Genomic DNA, 24,426 nt, shown 5'->3' with positions numbered 1-24,426 from the left:
TTCACTTTGATGCCATTTTCAACCTTACCAAGGTAAGTTTTGATAAAATTGTACTACATTTAGTTTGCTGCCAAATTTTGGTAACTATATAAGAAATCCTACCAAAGTTTTAGCAAGTTACCAAAATTTTGGCAACTATGCCAAAATTTTGGCATTGCCAAAATTTGGTAAGGTTTTTTTGGCATCGAAGTGAACAAGCCCTTAGAATCCGTCGTGGTTAACTCCATCCATAAGTATCTACTAGAAAAACGATTTTTCCCAACATTACGATTTTATTTTTCTAGGCAGACTATAAAATCACCATTTACAAAAATAGCTCAAGATACCATTCCATTTACGAAAATAGCTCAAGATACCATAAACCTAGTACCGCCTACGAAACCCTTATTTTTTAGGCGGACATCATTAAGGTTACGCCTGCGAAAAACGATTTTCACAGGCGGGACCTTAGGTCCTCTGCCTGCAAAAATCCACCGCCCACACTAACCGGCCTCGTAATATCCGTCACCCACCCCTTATCTCTATCCCTCACCTTTTCACTCCCTCACTTCTTCCTCTCAGATCCACTCTCTTCCCCTCACCTCCCCCTTCACTCTATCACTCCTCCGGCACGGAGGGCGGAGGCAGCGGCCACGGCTGGCGGCGTGCGGCAACTAGGAGGAAAGCCGGCGGCACAGAGGCAGCGGTGCGGAGGGTGGAGGTGGCAGCCACAGCCGGCGTGGAGGGTGGTGGTGTGGGCGACTAGAAGATCCGGCGGTGTGGACGGAGCCGGCCAGCGGAGGTGGCAGATAGAGGAGGAGAGTCGGCGGCAGTGGTGACCCGGTCATCCTCGGCGGTGATGGTGAATGGAGGAGGAAGGGCCAAAGGGGGAGGGGGAGGAGAGCCGGCGGCCGGAGGGAGGGACTGGCGGGGAGGGCGATAGCGGGTCAGGTTTTTTTTAATTCAATGAGGTGGTTTTCGCAGGCTGGTGGATGTAGTGTGTGCGAAGATGTAGAGGCCCGCCTCTGAAAATGATTTTCGTAGGCAGGGCTAATGTCCGCCTATAAAAATCATCTATTTTTGCAGGCCTTCAAGTACAGGTGGGGTGGAGCTCCGCTTAGAACTTTTTAGCCCATTTGCAAAAATCGTTTTTCTAGTAGTGAGTAATATTCTAGCCTCTTTTTTTGTGTGATTTTTAAGTTGTGAAATATAGTAGTTGTGAAACATGGCAGGATTAAAAATTGGCTTTTATGTTGTGAAACATACTAGTTGAAAACTGAGTTTAAATGTTGTGAATAGTTGAAAATTGATATTAAATGATGTCGAACATAACATTAACTAGGAGCTCCATAAAGTAGGAGCAATTATAACATGGCAGGACTGAAAAATGGCTTTTATGTTGTGGAACATAATAGTTGAAAACTGAGTTTAAATGTTGTGAATAGTTGAAAATTGATTTTAAATTATGTCGAACATAACATTAATCAGGAGTTCCATATAATAGGAGCAATTGCACTGGTTTTACGTTTGTAATATAAAAAAAATGACTTTATTATAAAATCGACGCCTGAGAGATTCGAACTCTCGCGGGGAAACCCCATGTACTTAGCAGGCACACGCCTTAACCACTCGGCCAAAGCGTCGCTTGGATGTTAGATGTGATTACTGATTCAATTTATTAATTGTATATAATCTCTTCTGTAAATAATTTGGTCGTTGACTGCTGTACTTTTTTTTTTTAAGACTCGCGACTTATCTCTATAAGTGAATAGTGAATCCCAAAAATCAACTAGGATGAGCCACATAATCAACAAAATAATAGCCATTAGATTCACATGAGGACAAAATAGCAAGAAGAAATATGAGCCATTGGATTCATTGGATTCAATTTATCTAAAAGCTTCCTTAACCTACTGAGAGAAAAAATAGTAAGGTTATGGATATAATTTTACAATACACACTTTAATTAAAAAACTATTTTGCAAACAGGCCCTCTTACTCTATCCATGTAACTTCCCTTTGGGAAAAAAAACAAATAGATCATTGAATTATATTTTGAAAGATCCAACAGTGAATTAAAGAGTAAAGTGAGGAAAAGATAGTAATGTTGTGTATATAATTTTACAATTTGCACAGTTTACCAATAAAGCTAATCTTTTAAGAAAGATTAATATGATCTGACTAAGCTTTATATCATTTGAAGTTATATATATTAGTGATGAGCATATATATGTGTGATATACTAATGTAATAATCGGCTATGAACCCGTCTGTTATGATTAATCATCATTGCAAATTTAAGCTTATTATTAATACCACAATCTATAGACACATTTAGAAGAGATAGAGTTTATAGTTGCGCAAATGCACAACTTAATATACTAGTTTTAATGATATGGAATATTAGATTAAAAGTATTTACATCAGTGATAACAATTCCTCTTTGAGATTGAGTCTAAAAAAGGCCCCATATTTGGGCAGCTGTGCATGTAATTAGATATGGAATTTATGTTCTTTTTTAAGACTCGTGACTTCTTTTAATGATATGGAATATTAGATTCAAAGTATTTAAGTACATGAGCTTAAAAGGCCCCATGTTTGGGCAGCTATGCATGTAACTAGCATGGGAAGATGAGTTATAACAAATATTGAAGATGGACGGTTACTATCTGAGGATTTCGCATGGCTTCCCTGCAAAATTATCTCCTATTTCATTTCTTTTCCTTGAAAGAATGGAAAGATGAGTTATAACAAATATTGATGGACGGTTACTATCTGACGATTTCTCATGGCTTCCCTGCAAAATTGTCTTCTATTTCATTTCTTTTCCTTGGAAGAATCCATTTGATGTTCAGTCTTCGGCTCTGCAAGAGTTGTTATAGCATTGAAAGCAGAGGTCTTAAAACTCCAATGACCTGGATTTTGTCCCAGTTCATTCCGATGCAAAGTACACACGATTGTTGAATTATCTTAAACCCCAGTTTTCTTCTAATAAATACCAGTGTTATCTACCAAGGAAACAAACTCTATGAATATTATCGCAAAATCTAAATAGAGAGCACTCTCGATTTAGTCATAACAAGTGACCCCATCGGCATTATCTAGATATGTGTTAACTTGAAGAATCTTACTTTACTATGTATAGTACTAGTCCATTAAGTAAGTATAAAAAATATTCATATCATTTACGCTTCAAATAAAATTTTCTTTTAAATTACTCATCCGATTACAATCCGATTACACCGTTGTATTCATAACAATTAAATCTTTACAACAAGATCTCACATGATTATATTTTGATGAAAAATCATAAATTACTTTTATGATATGTCCAAATTACTTTTAGATTTCACTAAGTTACTTCTTAAACATATAAAAGTAAATTCAGTAAAGCCTAAAAGTAATTTACATATATTATAGAAGTAACTTAGAACAAAACGAAGGTATATTATAAAAGTAATTTATTATTTTTCATCAAAATATAGGTGTAATTGGATTGTAGATCGGATGAGTACTTTATGAGTCTTTATGAGAAAATTGTATTTGAAGTATAGATGAATAGCCTCTCATAGATAGAGTGGTAGCTGGCTACCACTAACTGTATAGTCACGTCCAATATTTATACAGTAGGGATAGATATTTTTTTCTCCTTTTGAAATTTCACACAAAAGGTCGCTAAATTCCCTTCCTCCGGCTAGAAGAAACCTTTACTCAAAAGTTCCTATGACATTATGGAATTACATGTTTGTCCTCAGGTCTTTCCTTTGTTTTTTTCCTCCATTTTCTTTTATCTCTCTCTGTCACATATTCATTTTTACAAATTCAGACCCTTGAATTTACACGCAGCCCAACCACATTCCCCATCACTTCCACCCACCCTTCACATGCATGCAACGACCAGGATTCGTCCACGTCATCCCTCCTCAGCATCGACGGCCAGGATTCGTCCACGTTTGAGCTCCACATGCATCGGCGACCGTGCGCCACGGATCATCGCTCCGCTCCACCATTGCACCGTGTTCGTCCGTTCGTCCGCGCGGTCACGACGCGCCGCCGCCGCCGCCGCCGGCGACCTGCTCGACCATCCTCGCGACGTCCGCCATGCTCGGCCGGCTCTCCGGCTCCGGGATGGTGCACCGCACCCCGACCCGCAGCAGCCGCACGGCGGCGGGGCCGGCGCCGGCGGCGACGACGGGGTCGACGACCTCCTGCTCGGTGCCGCCGGCCACCGCCGACGCCGCCCACTGCACGACGTCGGTGCCGCCGCGTGCCGTGAGGAGGTACTGCGACGGGAACTTCCCCGTGACGAGCTCGAGGAGCACGATGCCGAGGCAGTACACGTCGGACCTCGCCGACAGGGCGGCGCGCTGGGCGCCGGCGCCGGCGCCGGCGCCGGCGGCGGAGGCGGCCTCGGGCGACCGGAACGCGAACATGGCGTGCGGCGCCTGCGACGTGTTGACGAGCGGGAAGAAGCCGTAGTCCACGATCCGGGGCTCCAGGTGGGCGTCGAGCAGGATGTTGCCGGACTTGAGGTTGCCGTGCGGCGGCGGCGGCGGTGGCGCGTCGAAGTCGGCGCCGGTCATGCTCACCAGCCTCATCGCCGGGATGCCCAGCTTCTCGTGGAGGTACGACAAGCCGCGCACCACGCCGACGGCGATCCTCATCCTCGCCGGCCAATCCAGCACCACCCTGTCCGGGCTCTGGTCACCTGAACCAAACAAACACATCGTAATTAGCAAACTATAATCGAGATTAGTTGATTGAGAACTACACCCTGCATTTTTAGATTATAAATCGTTTTGAATTTGGTAAGATCAAACTACTTTAAATTTAACTAATTTTTATAAATAAATATAATAATATTTACAACATCAAATTAGTTCAATTAAATCTATAGTTGAATATATTTTCATAATAAATTTATCATCAATTAAAAATATTAGTCATCTCTCCGTTTCAGGTTATAAGACGTTTTGACTTTGGTTAAAGTTAAACTGTTTCAAATTTGACTAAGTTTATAGATAAATATAATAATATTTATAACACTAAACTAGTTTCATCAAATCAATAATTGAATATATTTATATAATAAATTTGTCTTGGGTTGAAAACTTAAACTTAAAGTAGTTTCACTTTAATCAAATCAAAATGTTTTATAACATCAAATAAAGGAAGTATTGTTTTTTATAAACCTAGTCAAATTTAGATAGAGTAGTTTGATTTTAATCAAAGTTAAAACGACTTATAACCTGAAATGGAGGGAGTAGTAATTGCTGTGATTAGTGGGGGGTGAATTGGTGATTATTAATCCCATTCTATTATTACCGTGGAGGACGTAGAGGAGGCTGCCACGTGGCATGAACTCGGAGACGATGAGCTTTTCTTCCTTGCGGTAATGGTAGCCGACGGGGGAGAGGACGTTGGGGTGGCGGAGCTCGCCGAGCATCCGGATGTGCTCCTCGAACTCGGCGCGGCCGACGCGGTTCATGTCGCGCATCCGCTTCACCGCCACCGTCACGCCGTTGCGCATGGCGGCCTTGTACGCCGACCCCAGCGTGCCGTTCCCGAGCACCTCGGCGCTCGCCTTCATCAGCTCCGGCAGCCCGAACTCGCCGGCGGCGTTGCTCATCAGGACGAACTCCGCCACCTGTTTCCGTGCGCCGCCGACGCCGCCGCCGCCGCCGGCGCCGGAGCCGCCCTGCTCCATGGTCACCAACTGCGCCGACGCGGCGGCGCCGGCGGCGTGAGGAACGGACAGATTGCCGGAGGGCGCGCCGATGGCGGGGTGCTCGTACCCCGACGACGCGGTGCTGGTCCCCTCGTCCTGCCGGAGCATGAGCACCATGGCGCCGGCGACGAGGAGGACAACGAGCATGATGATGCCCATGACCACGAACACGCTGGTCTCCTCCTGGACGGCGAAGTAGTCGGCGGCCGACATCGGCGGCATCGCGGAGTGCGCGGGGCTCGGCGCCGCAGCGGCGCACGCGCCGGCGCCGCTCCCCGGCGCGCCGCACAGCCCGGGGTTCCCGGCGAACGCCGACTCGTTGAACCGCGCGGCGACGGCCTCCGGGAGCACGCCGGTGAGGCGGTTGTGCGACACGTTGAACAGCCGGAGCGTCGCCGGGAGCTTGGACGGGACGCGCCCCTCGATCCGGTTGTGGTCGAGGTGGAGCTCCTGGAGGCGCGGCGCGCCGGCGATGGCGCCGGCCGGGAGCTCGCCGGAGAAGTCGTTCCTGTCGAGGTAGAGCTTCTTGAGCCAGCTCATGGCGGCGAACACGTCGCCGGGGACCGGGCCGGAGAACGCGTTCCGGGACAGGTACAGCGCGCGGAGGCTGCGCACGGCGGCGAGGCTCGCCGGCAGCGGGCCGGAGAAGTTGTTGCGGATGAGGTTGATGGAGTGCAACCCGGGTAGCCGCGACAGCGCCGCGAAGTCGAAGTCGCCGGAGAGGTTGAGGCGGGCGAGGCGGAGGCCGATGAGGACGCCATTGTAGCACTGCACCCTTGGCCACCGGTGTGTTTCATCGCACGGCGGCGACGGCGACGACGGCGACCACGCCTCTAGCGCGTTCGTCGGGTCGATCAGCGACGCCTTGAGCCGGAGGAGCGCCGCCGCCTCGGTATCGGGCGCGGCGGCGGTATCGGGCGCGGCGGCGCCATCGGGATCGACGGCGATGGCGCCGGCGGCCAGGAGGAGGAGGAGGAAGAGAGTGGAGAGGCGGAAGGCGAGGAGGAGGGTGACCATGACCAAATTGGTGGAAGGTCAGAGCCTTTCCTCTACCTTTCTTCCAGCTTCTCTAATGTTTTCCTGCCTTTCTTTGGGGGCTTTGCCTCCTTGTGCCTTTTGTCAATGGCTTCTTCTGCTCCAGTGGTTAGGCAGGCAGATTTGGAAGCTAAAAATAGGATAATGAAGCTGAGACAACAAGGTGATCAATGGAGATGATGCAACGCAATGCAATGCAGCAACAGGTAATGCAATGACAGATTCTTCACAACAGACGTGCAAATGGTGCAAATGCAAAATATGCAATGGATTAGGCTGGATTAACAGGATTTGCTTCCTGGCTGTTTCTCTCTCACTGGGGAAAAAAATGAGGGAGGTGATGTGGCAGCTGCCCTGTAAATACACACTAAAAATAGTCAGGGTAGCAAATTAGGCAAAGATTAAAATTAGTAAACGGAAACAGCTTCCTGCTCCTTGTTTCTGGAGTGCAAACCATGAGGGCGATCAAAAGCAGGGGTTCTGAATATGAGATGTGTCACACTGCTTGAGACTGAAAATAGAGTCAGAAATGTCACAACTTCACCAGGAGTGCTGAATCACCATGTTACATTGAAGAGTATTACTTAACTACAGGTAATCTTTGTCCGTATACAGCATCATAATTTTTTTTGTACTGCAAAAGAAGCCATGTATGATTTTCCTTTTTTATGTATCTCCAAAGCACAGAAAGACAATGAACAACTACAAAGTACAAACACTATGGCCAATCTCCTAACTAGGACAAAATTTGCAACATTCAAACCTACATTTGTCATATGTACACGGACTAGCAAGCAATCATTCAACACTCAGCCTGGGTCACCTTGAATACTGAACATACTGCACATATCTGCTATAGACATTCTTGTCTTGAGAACTTGAAAATCTCAGCTATGAGCTCCAAGGGAAGACCCTTCGTCTCTGGAACTCTTAAGTAGACGAACACGAGAACCAAGCAGCACACGAATGCATAAATCGCACATGCCCCACTGAGCCCAATGGTACTTAGCATCACCGGGAAGCAGTAAATTGAAAGTAGTCTGCCAAACCAGAAGGCAAGTGAGCAAAAACTTGCACATGTTGCACGGGCCCTTGTTGGGAACATCTCGGAGCAGAGAATATTGGGTATTGGCCCCAGACCGATGACATATGAGCAGAAGCAAATGGTTAATGAGAGCTGGAAGAGGATTTCATGTGGCAAAGATCCCATCTTCACAATGTTGGACAAAGATATGGCACCGACTGATAATGTTAGGAAGGGGATACTGACCAGGAGAAGAACCCTGCATAAATGTACATTGTACAAAGTCCTTAATCTGGGATATTTCGGATGGACATTGTAATGAATTTACAGCATGTTGATATTGTCGTTAGATAGGGCAATGCAAAGAAATGTCAAAGGACAATTTTGACAGGAATTTTGCAAGATGGTCAGAAGAAAAATAATTACTCCCTAATGTTTGGCTACTGTTAAGAACATGCACAGGGATTACCACTAACAAAATTTAAGAAAATATTCAGTAATCAGTACGTCGATTGCTACTATGAAAATTTGTGATAATCAATGGACTTCAACGATGGTACTGTAACATGAAGTGGCTACGCTAGGAAATATAATGAACACTTCAATTGTAAAAAAAATAGAATTTGAAATATTCAATTAGTTTCAAGAGTAAACCTTCTTCCACAGACATCCATCAGTATCATTGCAACAGTTATACAGGGGAGCATCAGCGAAGCATTAAGAACACTTATGAGGATCGATGCTGAATGGGAATCAAGTCCAATGTCTGAAAACAAACTAATTACTCCGACCTGTTCAAGAATTTGAGGAGTGTATCGGAGAAGGCCACTGATTCCTGCAGACTGCAATTTTCAACAAAAGGTAAATTATAAAAGAATATAACTAGCGTGCTTGATAGCTTTCATTGATGAAGAATTTTTTAACCAAGTTGTCCACTTAAATCTACAGAAAACAAAATATTGGTGAGAAAGAACTGTACCTGCTGAAGAGCTTGAATCAGCATACCATAACACAAGGCATGCCTGACTCCTGGCTGAAGAAGTACCCTCCATTTAGGCTTTATGTCAGCTGTTTCAGACAATCGGACAATTTGTTGTCGAAATGGATGTAGTCCTGAACCAAGTGCAGGCTGGCTAGATAATGCTGCTATATGGATTTCTTCGTCATCTTCTTCAATGTCATGATCATGCAAAGAAGATATTAAATCTTGCGCAAGCCCTGATGTTGATGTACCATGTCTTCTCAAATATGAAGAGCTCCCTTCAGAGGTGAATGATGTATTTATATCGTTTGTTTCAGCACTTGCTACTTGGGAAAGTAGAGAAGCTTGCAAATTATCTCCATTATTGCCTTCTTCAGCAGAATATGCCTCCCTAGATTGTTGAAGACTATCATTCCCCCTCTGCTCACTCGTCCGTTCTTGTTCCACAATATTAAAACTGTTGAAGACAGGGAAGTAGCTGTTTCGTCCAGCTCCTAATTCCGACATACTCTCATGGATGCTTCCAAGAAGATCAACTAATGGATCTGACAGGTGCCAATAGAAAGTACTATGGCGCGACATCTGGTTTGTGCTAGTTCCAAAAAAACTTTGACTTCGAACAGCACCAACAGCATGTCCTCCAACAGCTGTTTCCGTTATCATGTTCATACCATCCGCAATAAGAGCTATTTCTCCTGCAGATCTATCTAATGTCAAGACACATTTACAGTGAAAAACTTATACATAAACAACAAACACTGGTTAGATTCTCACAACTTTAGTCTTGCCTATCAACTTGATTATTTTTATCCTTCGTAACAGCATTTGGTTGCATGACATATCGTGATCATATATTTTTTATCTCCCACTTGTTTTATCTCTTATGTCATGTCCATAATTGTCACAAGTCACAAACTTCTTTAGGGTCAGTTTTTTGAGCCAGAAATGCTTTAGTACCTGAAACAGCATAGAATTTACTTCCCTTTCTTGTCTTAGCTCTCAAGTTTAAGTTTGAAATTAGAATTAAATCCCAAAGAAATCCCTGTCAACCAGCATGACTAATTACTAATTAGTTATATACTTGGTACTTTTCAATCTGGAAGATTTTCATTATATAAGACATTATAACAGAGATTTTGAAGGTAAGAAGAAAATAATGAAACGTCCCAACTAATGAAATCTCCTACTTGTCTTGGGACAGCTGGATACACGGCAAAGAAACAGCCTCGCATGTTCAAGACTATAATTTGACTGGTCACTATAATGCATGTTCAGTGTCTGTCAACAACTAAACCCAATGATTCCCAAATCACAGACCTATCAATCAGTTATTGTCATGGTGTCAAATGTCAGTTATAACTTATAACTAGATACTCAAGTAAAAATGAGTAAGTACATATAGTTACTCAGATCTACCAATGATACATCATCCACTGAAACAGTTTTTGAAGCTAATAGCAGCATTCTTACCTGATACATCATCTTTCCCTCTAAGCCACTGTAAGGAAATTCGGGCCTCACTAATTTTTCCATCGCTTACAAGCCATCTAGGTGACTCTGGCAAGTAGAACACCAATAAAGCAAAGTAGACCAAGGAAGGAGCAAAGATTGCGCCGATCATAATTCTCCAGTTAGGTGAAGGTATCAGTGTCATCCAGAATATCAGGCAATAGGAGAAGACTATTCCTACAAAGAACATGAACTGTGGCATAGTTCCCAGTGATCCCCTCATATTTGGAGGAGATGTTTCAGATATATAAATCGGAACACAGGTGAAAACCAGACCACTTCCTGATCCAACAATAAGCCTAGCTAGAAGTAGAATGTATATGTTAGGAGACCACACCATTAGAAGGCCACCGGAAATCAATAGCAGAGAAGAGTAAATCAGTGCAGCACGTCTGCCAAGCCAATCTAATAGCGATCCAGAGAATACTGTGATTGCGATAGACCCGAAAACTGAAACTGCTAAAATTATTCCATCAATAGAAGGTCCATTGTTCAAACCAAATTCCTTCTTCATGTGGATATTAGCCTCTGTCAGATAATCAAAAGCGAATTTAGTACAACTGTTTACCTTTGCCATATCTCTTAAGAATGAAGAGACTTGTTTATCTTCTTTTGACGTACAACATGGTACTAATAATCTACGAAACTAAAAATATCTAACTGAGATACCAGCAGAAGGATTACCCAAAACGGTTGTAAAATCCCATCCAAGTAATGTATAACCAATAGAAACAGCAACCGCAGAAAATACCGTTGACTTCATCATTTCATCAAGTACTATAGCCCTTTCCAAATAATTTGAGGACCTGAAATATATGAATACATGTGAGAAATATTTACTTAAAAATAAAATCATATAAAATATTTTAGGGTAACCAACAAGGTCTGCTTCCTGAAACAATCATTTTAGATGCACAGTTTGATGTTTGGGGTCTTAATTCAATGGGTTACAATTACAGATATATTGCAACATATGAACCTCTTGTTCACTATAGAAATCATATGTGACTAATGCATTATCTGCTATTCTGTTTCAGATATTCTTGTGCAATTTAATATTTCATTTACTAAGAGGTAAATTACATCCAGGTCATAATCTAAAAAATGTTGCACCTGTCAAAACATGGAAAGCTGGTGGGGCAATTGAAAGGAGCAAGCCACCAAACATTAGTTTGCTGGCACAACTTGTAACAATAATGAATGAACAGTAACCTTCATGCATGACAAAGTGGTCCAATCCAACTATTCAAAATCAATTGAGGAAAAAATACAGTACCCTGGCAGTCAACATTTCACGGCCAGTTACTAGCGGTAACAAGTTTTACTACTGTATGGACATAGTCATCAAATAATTTTGTTTGCTAATTACTACCCAGTTTGACTACGCTCAAAAGTCAAAATCACTATTCAACAATGCAAATGTAAAATCTTCTCTCAATCTTCTTTGAGGTTCCCTGAACTTCTAACTCCAAATAACATATACGAATGGGTAACTGTACAAGAAACAACATAGCATATCAGTACTCGTAGCTATGTTACTAGCCGGTTACCACTCACGTATTTATCCCTGGTAGCCTGGATCATTCTGATTGTCATGCGAATAAGTTAAGAAAACTCTTTGTGATAATAATGGCACACAAAATTTTAAAAATACCAGTAAAATTTACATCTGCATCAAGAATGCTACCCATTAAGTATTAACATTCATTTTACAATTCAACAATACTACCCATAAATAATTAAAGCATGTGATCCCACCACTACAGGCAGAACAAAAGAGATCATATATAATAAAAGTATTACAATCGGAATATGGCGTGATATAAAGAAAATACTTACAAACTTTCTAGTTTTAGATTTGTTCAGTAAAATACAGTCAGTACTGAACAAATCATAACCATATAACTAATTGAAGAGGTTCAAGAAAAGAGTCATACCCAACATTATCACTCCAATTGCTCAAAGCCCCAGCAGTTGCAGGCCAACAAAAACAGGAACTTCACACCTTCCATGTCCATTAGGTCTGTCACTTGCTGGTTCAACTGTAAAAAATAAGTGAAAGTGGATACTTTTCAGTTTTCTAGAGGTAGTAGATTCACATTAAGTTCTTTCTTGAAACTATTATTTCCTAAAAATGATTTTCACATGATTAGTTGGTCATTTTTTTTAGCTCCAAGACTCTATGTAACCACAAGCACACAGGCACAAAGTCGATCCATGATCCATAATGCGCTTGGCTTTTGTGTTTTCTGCAAATACTTTTGTTTATAAAGAAGAAAGGAAAAGCTTATTTCCTAGGATGACAATTAGAATCAGAAAGATGTGAACCAACGCTACAAGCATCGCACAAATCATTGCAGAAATTTAATACCAAAGTACAGCATATTACTGTTTATTGATAAAAGACAAGAATAGTAGAGATATTTTCCTATTTGGAACCAGACAACTTCTGTCTATTTGTCATGAAACACCTTCCTACCTACCAAGTGTCCAAGTGGCATGACTTCCCTACATCAATTGGATCGGAAAAATGTTTGATTAATTATCTTGAGCAGTTCGGCACCAACCAAATCCATTTTATAAGCTGTACTCTTAATTACATTTGAAATGACCCATCAATATTACCTTTAGCAAATGCTCTGAACCAGCTCGGATCACTGTATATATACCTAATCTATATACCAATCAAGAGTTCAGAAATAGTCTCATTTCCCAGTTATCACCCATAAACGACACGTCAAATATCCCACCAGAAAACAAAAGGAGACAAAACTTATAATCAGCAATTCAATCAGCGGTCAAGGAACTCAATCGAAGTCATACGAGGAATTTTCCGGTTGTCACATGTTTTCCTAATCAGTTAATTGCGGCCATGAGACGACCTGTCGGTTCATGTATCCGAGAATGCTTCTGTAATTTCTCCTCCTCTTTCAATGAAAAAAAAAACAAAAACAAATCCAAATATAGTGTAAAACACACAGCTCAACATATAGAAATCATTAAAGTCTACAATCTAGGTAGTGGGTAACAACTTACTCCAAAAGAAGGTTACTGTTCCCAAATCTAACGCAACCTGCCTCTCCACCTTCTGCATCCTTCCCCCCCCCCCCCCCCTCCCCCCTGAAGGAAGAAAAACGAAAGCTAGTTGACCAGAAACCGTACACACATGATCACTAAAGAGTAAACACACTCTCTCCTCCTATTGACTGCTTGCTAATCCCAAAAATTTCCACGGAGAGCATCACGCACAAGTAAGCAAAGCTAAGAAAAACCCCCGGAACCCACATTGAACGCCGCCTAAGATTCACCCACAAACCATCCCTCTCCATCAGACTCTTACCACTCCCTCCCCTCACAAACCCTCAAACAATCCGCCGCTAATCCACCAAGCCAACCACCCCCAATCCCAACCAACCCCATACATACAAAGGGGAAAATGAAATCGGTTTCGTGGCAAACGGAGCTTCTCACCTGAGGGGATTATCCGAGCCGCCCCGGCGCCTCGCCGGAAGCTTGGCGCGCCTGTACCGAGCCGTGGGGATGGGTGAGAGCGAGACGAGGCGAGCTCGCGCGCGCGCGGGATGGCGGGAGGGAGGGGGATGGCCCGGGGAGGGTGGAGACGAAGACGATGGCTTTGGGGAGGAGATGGAAGCTGCTGAATTGCTGATGATTGGTGATTAGTGGAAGGAGTAGACGTAGACGAGCGAGAGAGAGAGCGAGAGAGAGAAATCAGATCTGATGAGATGCAACGTGGGCCGTCCGATGGTGGGTCGACGGTTGATATATACTCCCTTGGTCGCAAATTATAGGGCGTCCTTTCTCCAACGAAAACTATGTGATGCTAATTTCATATTCGTTGAGAGTAAAACATGGAATACATTAATTGTTAAAGTTTATTATTAAAGATCGTGTAAAAAAAAAGGTATATGTCTTATATTTGGGACGGAGGGAGTACTGATATAATCATGGTGAGATGGCAGGGATTACAGCATTTCTGATTTTATATTTTGTACTCTCTCCATACTCGTAAAGGAAATCGTTTAGGACAATGTTTAAGTCAAATCTTGGGAATATAAATCATGAATAACTCTTAAGTTGTGTTGAGTTTGAAAATATAAAGATTATATGAATAGATTTGTCTTGAAAAATACTTTTATAAAAGTATACATATATCAATTTTCCATAAATATTTTTATAGAAACAAGAAGTTAAAGTTGTGTTTTGGAGACCGTATTGCTGTTAAAACGATTTCTTTACGAGTACGGGGTGAGTATATATCTTGTACGCATGCAGGGTGCAGGGCGATCATTTTATATCTTGGGCATTAATGTGTGTGTTTAAGCATGTGGATAATTTGGTGGTATGAATAATGACATATTTTATATCTTGGGCATTAATGTGTGTGTTTAAGCATGTGGATTTGGTGGGTGGTATGAATAATGACATAATTGAGTTTATCTACATCCAACCGGATATGTGCATCATTTTAAAATTAAAATTAGGAACTTTGCCTATTAATCAGGGAATTTAGCCCTCAAATAAGGTGGGTGGTATGAATAATGATATAATTGAGTTCATATACATCCAACCGGATATGTGCATCACTTTAAAATTAGGAACTTTGCCTATTAATCAGGGAATTTAGCCCTCAAATAAGGTGGGTGGTATGAATAACGATATAATTGAGTTTATATACATTCAACCGGATATGTGCATCATTTTAAAATTAGGAACTTTGCCTATTAATCAGGGAATTTAGCCCTCAAATAAGCTAATCTAGAATTCGCTCGTATAGAGATTTAAACTCAAGACCTTAGGGTGCTACTCAGATCATTGCAACCACTAGGCTACATGCCCTTTTACATAATTGAGTTTATCTTATAGAAACATTTTCATTTTGGCATTATACAAGTGAAATATTATAGTTGAAGTATTGTATCGTAGGCTAAAAAGGAAAACCATCCATGTTACATGTACATTTCTAACATTTGTCGTTAGATTTGCTTTAAGATTGGTAATATATAGTTTTCATATTCCTCTACTCAATATGACAAAGATCTATTTAACGGTTCTACTGTAATTATAAATATACTTATAGATAAACACAGCCATTGTATTGTTACAAATATGTCATTCTAATTCCAACGATGATGACCAGGAAACCCTTATACTAACTACGCGATATTTATTGTGCTAGTAGATAGTGCTGTACTCTCTCAGTTTTAAAATAAATTGATTCCTAGCAAAATACCAAGGAGATAAAACTTATCGATTTAGAAACCAAAGGGTAAGTAAGAGACTAAAAATCAACTTACTCCAGTTTAATTTGGATAAATTTCGAGCAATAAAATTCATGTTTTAAATGAATAAGTAGTACTTATTATTGGAATCAATCGAAGTCGATCCTGCTGCCAAGTGCCAAGTAAATCAACATCCACACGACGGCGCCATTACACCTGTAAGGTGATCTGATGATCCATTGTCACATCTACAAGATGCTGTGCAGGAAAAGAGGCAGATGATGCACTACTACTGTGAAGTATACTAGCTGGCTGATACATCGGCGATTGAGTGAGTCACACAAGAAGACGAAAGTTTCAGCTTTCGGGGTCAGCAGAGAAGAGAAGAAACGTGTACTACCAGGAGTTCAGGTTCAGGTTTCATGGTTGATCCCTTGTTTCCAGCATGTTCTTTAGCGGTTCAAAGTTTTGTAGTAGTAGTAGTTGGTAGTTAGGAACATAAGGCGTTTGGTGACACGAGTACTTTTTTCGGTGAAATTTTTTCGTCATCGTGAAAGCTGAGTTCAATATAAATTCTTGAGTTGAAAGAATCAAGTAATTTAGAAATTTGACACCAGAGTTATGTAGATATATTGAACAGAGAGTGGAAAACTTTAAGCGTGTGTTTGGTTTTGGGACCAAGTGGGATGGATTAGACCTACCCTAATTTTTTGGGATGAATGGTTCCAATTGTCTGTTTGGTTTGTGATATGGATGGTTATAGTTTTTTTATTTGGTAGAAGGGATTGAGGTGGGATGGGATGGACAGCTTTCACGGACCGTTAGAGCCGTCTGGCTCCCAGCAGCTAGCTCACAATGAGTGGCGAGCGTGGGGGCGGAGGAGCTCGTCGGCGCAAGCAGAAGAGAGGCGGAGGCGGGCCGTGGACGAGCGGTGACAGTCGCGGACAAGCGGCGGCGGCCGGGTGTGGAGGCGGAGGCGGTCGCGGACGAGGCGGCTGCAGCCGGTCCTGGAGGCAGAGGCAGTCGCAGATGATGCGGCGGCCAGTCGCGAAGGCGGTTGCGAACGAGGCAGCGGCCGGTCCCGGAGGCGGCGGCGGTCGTGGACGACACGGCGGCCGGTCGTGGAGGCGGCGATCGGTCGTGGACGACCGGCGACGGGCGCGGACGAGGTGGCGGCCGTCGCGGACGAGCTGACGTCATGCACTCGTCCCAGGTGGGACGAGTTCGTCCGGCCGTTTTTCCCGCATGGATTGGTCTTAGATCTGACAAGAATATTCCTCTGCTAGGACTAGCCCATCCCACTCACCCCTCAACCAAACACCCCTAAAGTGGCTTCATCACATCACAGCAACCAAATACTACCTAAAGGAATACGTATTTGGCCTAGTTTAGTTCCTAACTTTTTCTTCAAACTTCCAATTTTTCCATCACATCAGAACTTTCCTACACACAAACTTCCAACTTTTTCGTCACATCGTTTCAATTTCAAACAGACTTTTAATTTTGACGTTACTAAACACACCCTTTGTTTACTTACACAAAACCCAACGTACATCGGTGCATGTGGTGCATGCACGTTGTTTCGCCAAATCTATAATTAGGAGATATACTCCATATAACAAGATGTTGACTCCATCAAGGGTTCTTTTAGGACTTTTGGAGGATTTGAATTCTAATGATAAAATTCCTACAAGGCCATTTAAAACAAAAGAATTGTCCCTAAAGATACCTTTGAAAATCCTATTGAATGAACCATTCCTTCAGTATTTTAGAGGAAAACAAACATGAGCTTTTATCTTATGATTTTCTCTTCATATGTCCATAACTCTTTTTTTTCCTGCGTAACATCCAAACAACCATTTTTTTATAAAAAGAAAAAGAAGAGAAAACAACTGCTCTAGAGCATTGTTGAGCTCTTAACTGGCAACTAGGCTTATATGTGGGATGCACACTACAACAATTTGCCTAACTATATATATAATCAATATGGAATTATATAATCAACATGTCACTTTTAGTTGTATTTCCAAAACAAAAGGATTGTGTAAAACATTATATTCATAGAAGGAAACTAAATGCTACAAAAAAAACTAGGGTTCTATAAAATATACATCAAACACATCATTGTAATTCATACATGACAAAACAGAAGACAAATAGTTTTTGAAATTTGAAAGAAAAAAAAGAAAGTAGATAATTAATTACCATCCGAAAAATTTCTATGTTGTTTTTTCCTCTATAATAAACTTGTTTTTTTGCGATGGCGGTTAGACAATGTTGTTATCACATTTTGCATTTGGCTATTTTCTCGTTTATTTTTAGCATGCTTCCTAGACCGGTACTCGGTGTATTTTGTGGAAAAAAAATTCTATATCCATTTTTTTAAGTTTATGAAATAGCTAATACTTAACTGATTGCACTTTGCAAGCTAATCACCTATTCCGGTTTGCATGCCATTGACTTCATTTTCGAACGCAACCGCCTAATCCGTTTCATGCCATCTCAAAAACGAAAAACTGTTTCCCCCGAAAAACCGTTTCACGTGAAAGTTTGGGAGAAGGCTACGGCTCGGACGTCCGATAAAACTCAAAAGATCGGACGCCCTACCTGCTACAATTCTGAGAAGATAACAGGATTCACGCAAACCATGCGCTATGCACCATCTCTTTCATGCTATATACATGTACACTCTTTAGCAATTTTTGAAATGATTTTTCTCCTAACCTATCTATCCGATCTATGATCTAATTATATATTGTATTCGTTGTAATTAAATCTTTATAACAATATCTCACATGAGTATATTACGTTGGAAAAAACATATGAAACATTTTAACACCATAAATGAAACAATTGAGTTATAAGTACTGAAACATCACACCCATTTACTGAAACATCAAAAGAACACTATTGCAACATTTACAAATAAACTAGTGAAACATTTGAAAAAACTTATTGAAACACCTAGATAATAGGATGTGCAGCATTTAATAATCCATTGCAACACAAAACTTTAAATGTGCAACAAAGTCGAATTAAAAATTGAGACATTTGTTTCTCACGCGTGAAACAATCGATTTTAACGTTGAAACATTTGTAATTTTTTATCGAAATATAGTCATATGAGGTATTGTTAAGAAGATTTGATTGTCATGAATACAACGGTATAATCAGATTATGGACCGGATAAATAATTTAAGAGAAAAGAAGTTTTAATGTTTCAAATGGTTGTTTGTTGTTGGCTTTGGTTGAAAAAATAACTATTATATTGTGTGAGTCCTTTACACATGCGTAACTAAAAAGTTTGCTGATGTATGCTTCTATATATTGAGTATTACTCTGTTTCTGCTTAGTTAAATGTGAGGGTCCCATCCAATATATTCCTCTCGGTCGGACGTCTGAAAGAAAGCATTTTCGGAAAGTTTGCCGTAATTAGGGAAGATATGTGGTGTACTAAAGAGCTCACCTTTCTGCAACAAAATCAGAGGGAGAAGAAACCATGCAAGAACAATGACGCAAACAAACGAAAGAAATCCCTGTGCACCATGCAAGAATAATCCTCCACCGTTCCATCATCACATCATGACAAACAAATTGATTAGCAAAGGAATTAGCTACTGTATCTGTATCTTGGGATTGATATCATGGAATCACCGGACTAAACATGACAACCATTTTATTCATGTCACAACATTTTACACTGTGCACATGATGCTAGAGCTCCAAAGGCATAGCCATGGGCGTATCCGATATGAGCTAATTGAGGTCTAGGAGCACCGCGGTATGGGAAGGCCGCAAACAGTGAAGAGACGCTTGGCGTTGGGGCTCCGGATGTAGCTGCCGTAATTGGGGCTCCGCGCGTACGCGCATAGGCACGCCGCCTGTGCCCGCAGCTGTGCGCAACACGCCGGCGGCACCGGCCCCCCGAACAGCGTCGGCCCCGCACATGGCGTCAGCAGCGTAGGGTTGCACCTCGACGGCGGCAGCACCGCTGCCTCCACCACGCCGACGCCCATGGCCATCAAGTACATGAGGAGCAGCACGGCTGCAGCGGCATACACCGGCGATGTTGATGGTGGTGACTTCCTCATCATCATTGATGCGTCTGTGTCTCTCTGAATAGTTAGCTACCTAGCTGCCGGTATTTATAGCGGTGCGAGAACAGAGCAGTCGGCTGAGCTAGGCGTTGAACACCATACGCGCATGCACGAGGGTACGTGTCCACGATGACGCGAGGAGCCATTCAAATCGTTTCAAACTTTTCCATTAAGCGGTGCATGGGCCAGACTGTGTACCATTTCGGCCCGGTTTAGATGGAAAATTGCTTCTTATGAGTCGTCCGGGTGAAAGGAAAAGATCGGATGCTTCCTAGCCTAGAATAGTAGTGGTCGGTGTATGGTAGGTACATAAAGTCGGATTTAGTAAAATTGTTCATATTGATTGAAAATTCTAATGGTCCTTTTCTCTTCAATATTTTATCCAAACTATGGAAAAATTATGCCGTTGGATTCGTTACAATTAAATCTTCATAACAAGATCTCACATGACTATATTCTGATGACTTTTTTCTAACTCTTCTTAGTGTTACACACAATGTTATTTAGATGTTTCAATAAATATTTTTCTAATGTTTCACTAGTCCTTGGTAAATATTGCACATATTATACTTGTTGAAACATCCAAATAACACTATGCGCAACATTCACAAATAAAGTAATGAAACATCATAATATATTTATTGATTCCGTGTGTAACACTAAAACAACATGTACAGTATAAAAAACTTAACATGTGCCACATAGTCGAATTCTAGCCGAAACATTTACTTCTCACACGTGAAAAACATCAAAACTTAATGTTCGAAACATGCGCAATTTTTCAATCAAAATATAATCGTGCGAGATACTGTTGTAAAAATTTAATTACAGTGAACTAGTAATTTGCCCGTGCTAACGCTACAGTAATATATAGTAGAACCCATGTTTAAAAGAAAAAATATTCATTTGATTAAAAAAATATACAATCAATTTACTTCAGGGCTGCTATTATGAATTTTTTTAGCAAGATCAGCCATACTGATTAGTTGTCAGTTATAGTCATATTATAAGTCATTTGGCTTTTTTCTTAGTCAAAATTCTTTAAGTTTATTTAAGTTTAGTGAAAAATTAGCAACATTTACAACACCAAATTAGTTTCATTAAATTTAATATTGAATATATTTTGATAATATGTTCGCTTTGTATTGAAAATGTTAGTATATTTTTCTTCAAACTTGGTCAAACTTTAAGAATCTTGATTAAGAAAAAAAAAGTCAAACAACTTATAATATGAAACGGAGGGAGTATATTACATTGCAACATGCCCAAAGTTGTGTATCACATTAATCACCGTGTTTAGCACTGACAAAACAAAGCTAGAAACGATTCAAATTTACATAATGAATCGTTCTTGAGTTTTGGGCTAGTAAAAAACTATTGCTAACAGAATATCATACAACACCAAGTCAACAGGGTGGCCACGTAGGAAATCAAGCATACAGAATGTAGTTATTATCAGCAAAATGATCTTCTGTGTTAGAGATAACAACCCAAAGTTACTCTGAGAACAAGTGAATCGTTGATCACTCACTACTATATCTCCTGTGATAAGTACATACACAGATTTTTATTAAGCAACTGAATGACATGATAAATAATCTATATTATTACATCGCAGATTAATGAATCAATGATGATTGATACATAAGTGATCATTATGTCCCTGCTGCGCATGTAAATAAACAGATGAATACCCATTATGTTTATCAGGATTGAATTGCTTTCTATGCACTTAAAATTGATGGGATAATTTGAACGGTGTTAGCTGAGCATACATTACCATTTCAGCTAGTAATAACTACATTATAGCTTCCTCTTATATGCAATGCTTGCATGAACAATAAATAAAGGCCAATATAATCACCTCATCACTATCCCTCAAATGAAACACAAATTGTATAAATATGAAAAGAGTTGTTAGTCCAAATGTGTGCCGTGTATTGCAGGACAGCGGCAAAATACTTGTACACCCTCTAAACTGGAACAGCGGGAGTAATTTTTTTCATTTGGATGTGTATACAATAAAACTCATCACAATTTGCATCTGAGGTGAATCGAGTTTCAGTTTGGATCATACTAAATCTAAGCTTTGTAAAATGGGATTGACATAATTCTGCAATAAAGGATTCACATTCAGTTTTAGAGAAACATCACATATAAAATGGCAACATTCAGATAGTGCTCATCTTGTTTCAGCAGGGGGAACAATTTGGTGTAATTATTTAGTATGCAACATTCTAACAGTTCACATATATATTCATCAAGTGGTCAACTTAAGGATCTCTTACTACCGCTGAATGTTCATATATGTCAATCCAATGGACAAAAAACAACTAAATGCATTCCACTTATCATGGGAAAGAATTTGCATCTTTCAGGTTGGATGCACAAACGTACACATTCAACAGTGCAAGCTCATTCGCCAACATGTGGTTCTTCATCTGCAACCTACCACACTCCCAAGTCTTCCTTGAAGATTTCTTTCCTGAAGTACCAATAATGCAATTCACTAATCCATGACCAGAGAAAAAGTCAGGGACATAAAAAATGACTGCTGAATAAATCGATCATACCTCCATTGTTCACATTGAGCAGCTTCTGAACACATTCTTTCTTTGCTTAACTGCCTCCCGCATCACCTCCTGTGGCTGCCTGCTAGCTCATCAAGAAACCATTAGCAAATATGATAGTACAAGCATAGCTCAACATGAGATCTGGTAGATGACATTAACGCTCACCTTAGCATTGAGCTCCGGGATCATCTTGGAAGAAATACAGCAGCGTTGATGCTAACTGAAGCGGCAGCTAGGATTTGGCTTCAGCTCCTGCATGTGATGTAATGGCATTTCAAGGCAATCTTTAACATAACAGTACATCACCAACTGAATTGTGGCAGGCACAAGTGTAAAAAAGCAAAAAAAAAAAAGTACAAGAAATCGAGGGTAGATTACAAGATATAATGGCAACACCAGCAGCAGTGTCCACTACCTCCATCTCCATGGACTCGGTTGCTGAGTCCTAGTTTCGTAGACCACCTCATGTGCCTGCCGATGCGACGAACAGCAGAGGCGTGGGTAGACGGTGGCGCCGGCGAGGTGGAGAAGTACCTGTCCACCCATGGCGTGGTGGCGGCGGCACTTGAGGGTAGTCAGATGGCACCTGAGATATTGGCAAGACATCGCTCCCTCCGCCGACCGCTTCCTGCGCCGCCGCCGGATCGACGGGATCGAGCAGCACATCTCCGCGCGCGACCGCTCCCTGAGCCGCCGCTCCACCTACGCCGCCGCCGGATCGACGCGACGACGATGGAGGGGCCGCGCGGGAGAGGAGAGAAATCGAGCAGTGGCGAACGGGGGCTCAGCCCGGTGCGGCGGATGCTAGAAGTAGTTGACGACGGCCGGAGAGGACATGCGTTCACAGTGAGGATCCGAGATGGGGGATACCGGCGGCGTGGCGGACAGGCGTTCACGGCGCAGCTGATGGTTTGGCGCACCGTGCGACGAGGAAGGCGTCGAGGTCGTCGCGGAGCGGGCGCGTCGCAGACCGGCGTTGGTGGCGCAGCCGACGGTGGGGGGTGCGGGCCGTGCGACGAGGGAGTCGTCGACCACGATCATAGAGGGAGGTGCGGAGCCATCGGATCTTACTCCACAGATGAATTTAGACCATTGGATGATGAATGATGAATGAGTAAAACCATTTGTTTAACTATAGGAGTAGATAGATATAACGATATAATCAGAATGACAATTGGATAAATAGTTTGGAAAATAAATGCATGCATCCTTACATTGCATCGGATCTCAGGGGTAGTTTCTCCGTTTAGATGGCGCCAATCCGGCCTATCTTCATGTATGGGCTAGGATTTCAGTTGTTTTAGTAGTCCAAAATACATGGATGGATCGAGGTTGAGGTCCATCCAGACAAGGGTCTTGTTTGGGGGAGCTTGTCCCAGCTGCAGCTTTTTCTAAAAGCTGCTTTTGCTAGAAGCTGCCCTAAACAGTCCACAGCTTCTAAGAATTCTGAAAAATAAACTAAGAAGCCAGAAGTTGGATAAGCTGGTTTTCAGAGCTTTTCCAGATTCTCAGAAGCTGGCTACCAAACAGCTACTTTTTAGAATCTTAAGCTCCCCTAAACAGGCCCAAGGTTTTCCTTATCTATCAATGTTCTGACCCGTGGAGCTAAGGCTAATGAGAAGTAGAAAAACCAAGCCAAGTCAAAAAAGAATTTAATACAACGTCTTATATACTCTATTTATTATTTATGCTTTAAAAGTCAATGCTAAAAAAAATAGGTGAAAAAAACAATCCAAATCAACTTCAAAATTAAATTTCTAAATTCATTTTCTGGTCATGGGTCATAAGCCAACGAGCAAAAGATGAAGACCCATGTCATGCTACAGTTGGATCATAGTGCAATTTGCTGATATCCTATTCAACCTTCAACGAGTGACAATAGTGAGTAACAGGTATAATGGATTAGGTATATACTAAGCGAACTTGTATGCATGTTGAGTGGATGCTTGGACTCATTAGGCTGTCTTCGGTCAAAACAAAATTTTGTCCTACCTAATTTTTTGGGGCACCTGAACAGTACATTGTAAAATGTTTGGACTGTAGCCAACACTTACCAAATCTATAGATGAGTCATTGTTGAAGAAAAACTATCAACATTTTAGTAGGACAAAAAAACAGTGTGTCATAGTTAGCTATAAAAATTATTGCAAACAACTAGTGCTAACCAGTAGGAACTAGGCTTCATGAAAACAGGTCGGTTTTGTGAAACTGCTATCATAAATCACTGAACTAAGCATGACAACCATTTTATTCATGTCA

The 24,426-nt window shown here is 41.6% G+C and overlaps 3 protein-coding genes, 1 long non-coding RNA gene and 1 other non-coding gene across 6 annotated transcripts; all 5 read right to left on the bottom strand.

Moving 5' to 3' along the window:
- Window positions 1-1,540: 1,540 nt before the first annotated feature.
- TRNAS-GCU (transfer RNA serine (anticodon GCU)) lies at window positions 1,541-1,622 on the bottom strand. The gene has a single exon. It is a non-coding gene; the product is annotated as a tRNA-Ser (tRNA).
- A 2,029-nt stretch (window positions 1,623-3,651) lies between these two features.
- Window positions 3,652-7,168, bottom strand: LOC127754789 (pollen receptor-like kinase 3). Its single transcript, XM_052280371.1, has 2 exons — window positions 5,305-7,168; window positions 3,652-4,687 (listed from the first exon to the last, which is right to left on the bottom strand). The coding sequence occupies exons 1-2, from the start codon at window positions 6,722-6,724 to the stop codon at window positions 4,020-4,022; spliced, it is 2,088 nt and encodes a 695-aa protein (XP_052136331.1). The 5' UTR covers window positions 6,725-7,168; the 3' UTR covers window positions 3,652-4,019.
- Window positions 7,169-7,272: 104 nt separating this feature from the next.
- On the bottom strand, window positions 7,273-13,929 carry LOC127754790 (monosaccharide-sensing protein 2-like). 2 transcript variants are annotated; one of them, XM_052280373.1, is made up of 8 exons: window positions 13,729-13,929; window positions 13,081-13,184; window positions 12,195-12,299; window positions 10,942-11,063; window positions 10,219-10,785; window positions 8,746-9,443; window positions 8,421-8,608; window positions 7,273-8,025 (listed from the first exon to the last, which is right to left on the bottom strand). In XM_052280373.1, exons 4-8 carry the CDS (start codon window positions 11,021-11,023, stop codon window positions 7,596-7,598), a joined length of 1,965 nt encoding a protein of 654 aa, XP_052136333.1. In that variant the 5' UTR covers window positions 11,024-11,063; window positions 12,195-12,299; window positions 13,081-13,184; window positions 13,729-13,929; the 3' UTR covers window positions 7,273-7,595. The 2 variants fall into 2 exon arrangements, with proteins under 2 accessions (XP_052136333.1, XP_052136332.1); XM_052280372.1 differs by lacking the exon at window positions 13,081-13,184.
- A 5,335-nt stretch (window positions 13,930-19,264) lies between these two features.
- LOC127753757 (probable non-specific lipid-transfer protein 2) lies at window positions 19,265-19,594 on the bottom strand. Its single transcript, XM_052279181.1, has one exon. It carries the CDS (start codon window positions 19,592-19,594, stop codon window positions 19,265-19,267), a length of 330 nt encoding a protein of 109 aa, XP_052135141.1.
- A 2,090-nt stretch (window positions 19,595-21,684) lies between these two features.
- On the bottom strand, window positions 21,685-23,143 carry LOC127755487 (uncharacterized). Its single transcript, XR_008013026.1, has 4 exons — window positions 22,583-23,143; window positions 22,333-22,419; window positions 22,168-22,246; window positions 21,685-22,079 (listed from the first exon to the last, which is right to left on the bottom strand). It is a non-coding gene; the product is annotated as an uncharacterized LOC127755487 (long non-coding RNA).
- Between the last annotated feature and the right edge of the window lie 1,283 nt (window positions 23,144-24,426).

The sequence above is a fragment of the Oryza glaberrima genome, chromosome 11 (genome assembly GCF_000147395.1).
Source record: "Oryza glaberrima chromosome 11, OglaRS2, whole genome shotgun sequence".
In the NCBI taxonomy this organism is placed as follows: domain Eukaryota; kingdom Viridiplantae; phylum Streptophyta; class Magnoliopsida; order Poales; family Poaceae; genus Oryza; species Oryza glaberrima.
Note: the sequence above shows the minus strand (reverse complement) of the source record. Positions and strands in the feature narration are given on the sequence as shown.

Excerpts from the sequence above, each read along its gene's own strand:
- LOC127753757 (XM_052279181.1), bottom strand. The coding sequence starts at position 19,594 with ATGATGATGAGGAAGTCACCACCATCAACATCGCCGGTGTATGCCGCT.
- LOC127754790 (XM_052280373.1), bottom strand. The coding sequence starts at position 11,023 with ATGATGAAGTCAACGGTATTTTCTGCGGTTGCTGTTTCTATTGGTTAT. Across the intron at positions 10,786-10,941 it reads GGATTTTACAACCGTTTTGG|AGGCTAATATCCACATGAAG; the intron begins GTAATCCTTCTG and ends ATTATCTGACAG. Across the intron at positions 8,026-8,420 it reads ATGGATGTCTGTGGAAGAAG|GGTTCTTCTCCTGGTCAGTA; the intron begins GTTTACTCTTGA and ends ACATTTATGCAG.
- LOC127754789 (XM_052280371.1), bottom strand. The coding sequence starts at position 6,724 with ATGGTCACCCTCCTCCTCGCCTTCCGCCTCTCCACTCTCTTCCTCCTC. Across the intron at positions 4,688-5,304 it reads CCTCCTCTACGTCCTCCACG|GTGACCAGAGCCCGGACAGG; the intron begins GTAATAATAGAA and ends TGTTTGGTTCAG.